This window comes from Cryptomeria japonica, chromosome 2 (assembly GCF_030272615.1).
Source record: "Cryptomeria japonica chromosome 2, Sugi_1.0, whole genome shotgun sequence".
NCBI lineage: Eukaryota > Viridiplantae > Streptophyta > Pinopsida > Cupressales > Cupressaceae > Cryptomeria > Cryptomeria japonica.
The window spans coordinates 563,982,837-563,988,357 of NC_081406.1; the positions used below are offsets into that span (position 1 = coordinate 563,982,837).

The window sequence follows — 5,521 nt, forward strand, 5'->3', positions numbered from 1 at the left end:
GAGATCTTCAAGGTTGCATTTCCTTCATTCAACCATTATGGAGCAAATTTCAATATTCATATGCAAGCATGTGTGTGTGATTAGGGTTTTGTCATGTTCATGCCATTTCATACAACATATGTGATTGCATTCAAGATGCAAAGCATCATTATTAGTCATTGCAGATCTGAGGTATATCTTTCCATTATTTATTTTAGTATTTAAAATATTTCATTCAAGTTTAATTCCTAAATCGGGGTTTGACTTAAGAAAAACCCTATTTCCAACCCATTTCCCTTCTCTAGTGTGCGCAGGAACAAGTAAGGAGTTGCATTCTTCAAAATAAGTTATATTTATAGTGATGAATAAATCCCTCATTGGAGTGCAAAAAGTGCAGAGGATCAGGGTGACCACCACAATGGTCCTGACAAATCAAGAGCTCCTTCTGGTATCATATTTGAATACATTTACATTTCTCAGATTCAGGTTCGTGGATCAATCTGACGACTGCAACTCATTGTTCACAAATTTTTACATCAATTCCAACACATTTACCTTAATTTCAACATCTTCAACAATTCAATTCAACTCAAGGGAAAGAAGAGGCTCATCCAAGATCCTTGGAATTTGATCAACATCTAGATCTATTAGGTTTAGATCTATCAAATTCCTATCTTTTCCTAATCTAATGGTCCTTAAGAAAAATTAGTGGTTTCACTACACCTAGTGGTGGAAACCCTAATTTTCACCATTATAGTTTCATCCACATAACTTGAGTACAACAAAATGTTGTTACAATGTATTTTGCTTCTGCAGTAGATAGAGAAATTGAATCCTAATTCTTACTTGATTAAGAGACTAGGCAGAGAAACCTACAATAGTACAAGATCATATCCAGACCAAACTCCATCCAGAACACCAAGTTTGACATCAATGACAACAAAACTTGAATTTCCAACAAAACCATATTAATTATTTTAAGGAGCTTCAACAAGCAAATGGTTTCAAGATTGAATCAATTCAAGACATTCAATTATAATTTGTTTCTCACTCTTGTAAGTTGTGCAAAGCCCCCATTATTTTTTCTATTGATAGTATACACACCTTTTTGATCTATATTCCTAGATTTATCTTCCCTCATGATAATTTCTTCCTCAATGGACCTATTTCTATTACTGAATAATAACAAGTTATTTTTATGATGAAAAAAAGATAAAGCTCTAAGGCTAGATGATTTTTCTATTGAGTTCTTTCAATCTTTTAGGATATTGTCAAGGATGACATGTTGGAGGCTTATTGGGAAATATGTACCTCAAAAAAAGTTTTAAAAGGCCTTAATAACTCATTTTCTTGCTTTTATTTTTAAGACAAATCATGTTTTGAATTTCTCTAATATTTGACCCATAGCTCTCTATAATACTATCTATAAGGTTTTTCAAAAACTATTATTGAGATGTTGAAATAGTCCTTTCCATCTATATGCAAGATTAGCAAATCAACAATGGAATTATTATTTTCTAGGAAGCTAGCTAGAACCTTGATCTTTCTAAGAATTATGATAGGGTTTGTGGGAATTTATTTGGAAGATATCTTATGCACCTTTGGTTTTGATGATAATTGGATTCAATTGGTCACGAGGTATTGTAAATCATATTTTTTTTGTGATTGTAAATAACTCTCTTTATGGTATTTTTATTTTGAAACATGTCAAGGACGATGAATTTTTAAAATACATTGAGTGTTCTAGCTCTATTTATGGCCCTCACATTGTATAAGGTATTGGTGCACTTTCCCATATTTAATTTTTGGATGACAATTATTTGATGGGAAAATACACCCACGAGAAAGCTATCGCTCTTAACAAGCTCTTGATATTTATATCAATGTGTATGGTTATCTCTTGAATGAAAAAGGTCTCAAATTTTATTTTTTCATACTAACATATTTACATGCAAATTGCTAATATTCTTCATTTATAGGTTGCTTCTCCTCCTCTCAAATACTTTTAGAGTATCCCTATTTTTCTAACTTTCCTTGGGAAAAGACTAGAATTGTATGTTGGATTTTGTTCAACATCATATCAATCATTGGATACAAATTTACCTTTCATTAGTTGTTCATATAATCCTTTTGAAGATATGATTCAAGATTCCAAATTCATAAATTTATGGCTCTTTTAGCTCCAAAAGGCATCCTCCATGATTTGGAATATAAGATAATAACACTCCTTTGAGAAGAAAATTCAGACAAAAAAATTGCATTTTGTTAATTGGGTTCTAACCTTTGTCATCCTAAAGAAAGAAGTGGTTTAGGTATGATATCTTTCCCTTGTTATAATAAAATTATTGGTGCCAAATTATATTCGACATGGTGTGTGGAGAAAATAAATTTATGGGGTGAAATTCTTAAGCGCAAGTACTTGAATATAGAGAATCACACAAGTTCATCCATAGGATGCTAACCCTTGGTAGATGTTCTAAAAAATGGAAAAGAGATCTTTCTCTTTTCTAGGATGATGCATGAGACCAACATAACCCTCTTTGTATTAAATTATACTAGATTTATATTTTCTATTTTTAGTGTGTGGTCATGCACATTAGTGTTAATATTTAAAATGGAAACTTAAATATCTTTGGCCAAGTCAATTATTCCCTCTTCTCACTTATCATTTACTCCATATTTTAGCATCATAGAAGGTCTCTTTAGATTGATGTTCAAATTTCCTTGGACAGGGTTTGAAAGGTTTTAAAAACTACACTCTACAAGTTGATTATAAAAATCTATTGGAAGAAAACTTGGAAGTTAAGAACTCTAAGTTTTGGAATAGGATCTAACATCCTAAATGTTGGCCTAATGCGGGTTATAGATTTGAAAACAAAAAAATTCTCCAAGATACTGTTAAAAAAGGTCATATTTTAGCATCTTGGAAAGTCTCTTTAGATAGACATTCATATTTCTTTGGATGGTTTTTGAAAGATTCTAAGGTGCAAGTTGATTATAGAATTCTTTTAAGAGAAAAAATTGAAGTGAAGAACTCTAAGCTTTGGAAAAAGGTTTTGCATCCTAAATATTGACCTAAGGTTAATGCTTTTATGGTTACTTTAGATGAATTTCTTCCTTGAGTTAATGTATAAAAAGAGGGGTGGTTAGTCTAAATAGATGTACGCATTCCCTTCAAGATGAAAAGTGTGCTAGAAATCTTTTTTTTTAGCTTGCCCCTTTGCCACTTTTCTTCATCATTTATGCTCTACTTTGTTAGGAATTCCATGTAATAATTTTGTGTCTAACGAAGACTCTCTTGTAAATCAATAAACTACCTTCTTCAAAGTTAGAACCCTTAATCTTTTGCATAATATTGATACTAGTTTGATTTGCTAGAATATTTAGTAGAAGGGAAATCAAAATAATTTTTTTTTTGTAGAACAAGATATATAAGTGAGATTTGGCTAGAATAGAAATCAATCTAAAAGAAACTTGTTAGTTCTTGGTGGGAATTCAGAGTTTTGATGAGACTTGGGATTCATGTAGTTTCTACCTCTTTTTCATCTTCCAGTAATAACCCTTAGGGTTTCAACTTTCTTAAAGGGAATGTCCTCCTCCAAGCTTAGTTAAAATTAATGTTGATGAAGCTTAAAAAAATTCTTGAAAATATTTGTATAGGAGGTTTTTGTCATGATCAAAATGATAGAATTAAGTTTTCGTTTGTCAATAATCTTGGTGTTGATTCTACTATTTTATTGAGGCTATGGTAATTCACTATGCTCTTTTACATGCTAAGCAAATGCATTTTATCAATATTATTTTGAAATCCAACTTTAAAATCTTGATTGATCATTTCAAAAGATTTAGTCTTCCTCTCACCTCAAACAATGATAGCTAAATGAATATAAGAAATATATCATCTTTATTTATGATTTAATAATATTAAGTGAAATCATAATAAAAAGAAAGGAAGGAAATCAAGATGCCATTTTTCACTAAATCTACTTCTAATTGAAATGACATCGAGATCGATACTAGAAATGACTAAAATTGAATTTTATTGAAATAATCTTATGAATGTTCATTCCAATGCCTCTCTAACTTCCTGAATCATGTTATGTTGAATCTTCTAATGTTCTTCCTTTTTATATATTTTCTTAGTTTTCCTTCTCGACATGTAATACCTATTCTAAACCCCAGCAAGTCCGCATGCTAGGATCTCCAAGAAAAAGACTACAGGAATTTTCTAGCGGAGTGGGTAAAATACGTCTGATCAGTGCTGTAATAAGGGTTGGAAGGAGAGAAGAAAATGATGGCATGGAGGCAAAGCGTGTACAATCTTGTTCGACCACTTTGTGTGCGAAATCTGAGCGGAGCGATTGAGGTGCGGGGTTCTCAAAGCCCATGCCCTGCATTTACAGTAACAAGCGGAATACCATTAGCGGCAGCTCCTCCTCCTGTGCTGTGTGGGCGAGGGGATAAGAAAACCAAGAAAGGCAAACGCTTCAAGGGGTCTTTCGGCAACTCGCGCCCGAAGAAAGACAAAAAGATTGCCCGCATCAAAGAAAAGGTTGAGGTCCCCACTTCCACTCCCTGGCCGCTGCCGTTCAAGCTCATTTGATTGTAACTCATTTCATATTTCACTAATTTCATATCTATTTTACAGATGATCTCAATGTTTTTTTTTTTGGATGGTATTGCAAAAATTTCCAAATCATGTTTTGAATATTATTTGGGGTTGTTGGTATCCTTCAGTTTGATATGCAGTGTATGATGCTGTACTCAGTACTGTTCAACTTGGTCTCTCATTTAGATATGGAACTTTTTAGTTTTCAGAGGAGAGGTCTTTAGTCGTTGGCCCAATGCGCCCGATGAAATTTGATCCTTTGCAACCCTTCTGTGCAATTCCTGTAGCTTGCAAACTATTTTAACTTCTTCAAACCATTTGATATATTTGAATTGAATTGGACTTTTTTATTTTTATTTTTATCTAGGAGAGAATGCAATTTGTTATCCTTTGTGAGTGGCCTTGTGCAGCAAAGCGAATTTTGCTATTAGGGAAGTTGAAAAATAGTGCAAAGGATAGCCATCAATTGACCTGCAAACCACATCACGCCATTCCCTCCCAAAATAAGCCATTAACCTACTCAAGAAAATATAATAACAAGGCATCCAGTAATTTATTTGTGAAAAAATCCAGACAAAGAAATTCATATTTCTCTGGGGATCAAACCAGATAAGACATGTATATCATTCCGCACACAGTGCATAGGATGGCACAGGCAAGTAGATAACACATGTATCATACTGTACATGGCACAAGTAGATAGAAGGTGAGGAAATCACTTTACTTCAAATACTAACTCCTTAAACCCCTGGTCATCGGTACTCTAGACTTATCACTGAAGGTTTGAGCCAATCAGAAAGTATCAAGCACAGGAGGGCTGGCTTTTCTGAATGTTCCTTTCTGGAATCACCGATTCAGTAACATCAAATTTCATATATAATTGCACCTAAAAGAGTCCACACAAAGGAGTAGCTTGTGTTCTTGGTGTAGATA

General features: G+C 33.1%; 1 protein-coding gene across 1 annotated transcript; it reads left to right on the forward strand.

Annotated features, from left to right (window-relative positions):
* The first annotated feature begins 4,077 nt into the window (after window positions 1-4,077).
* LOC131051500 (small ribosomal subunit protein bTHXm) lies at window positions 4,078-4,798 on the forward strand. The gene has a single exon (XM_057986060.2). It carries the CDS (start codon window positions 4,271-4,273, stop codon window positions 4,580-4,582), a length of 312 nt encoding a protein of 103 aa, XP_057842043.1. The 5' UTR covers window positions 4,078-4,270; the 3' UTR covers window positions 4,583-4,798.
* The last annotated feature ends 723 nt before the right edge of the window (window positions 4,799-5,521 follow it).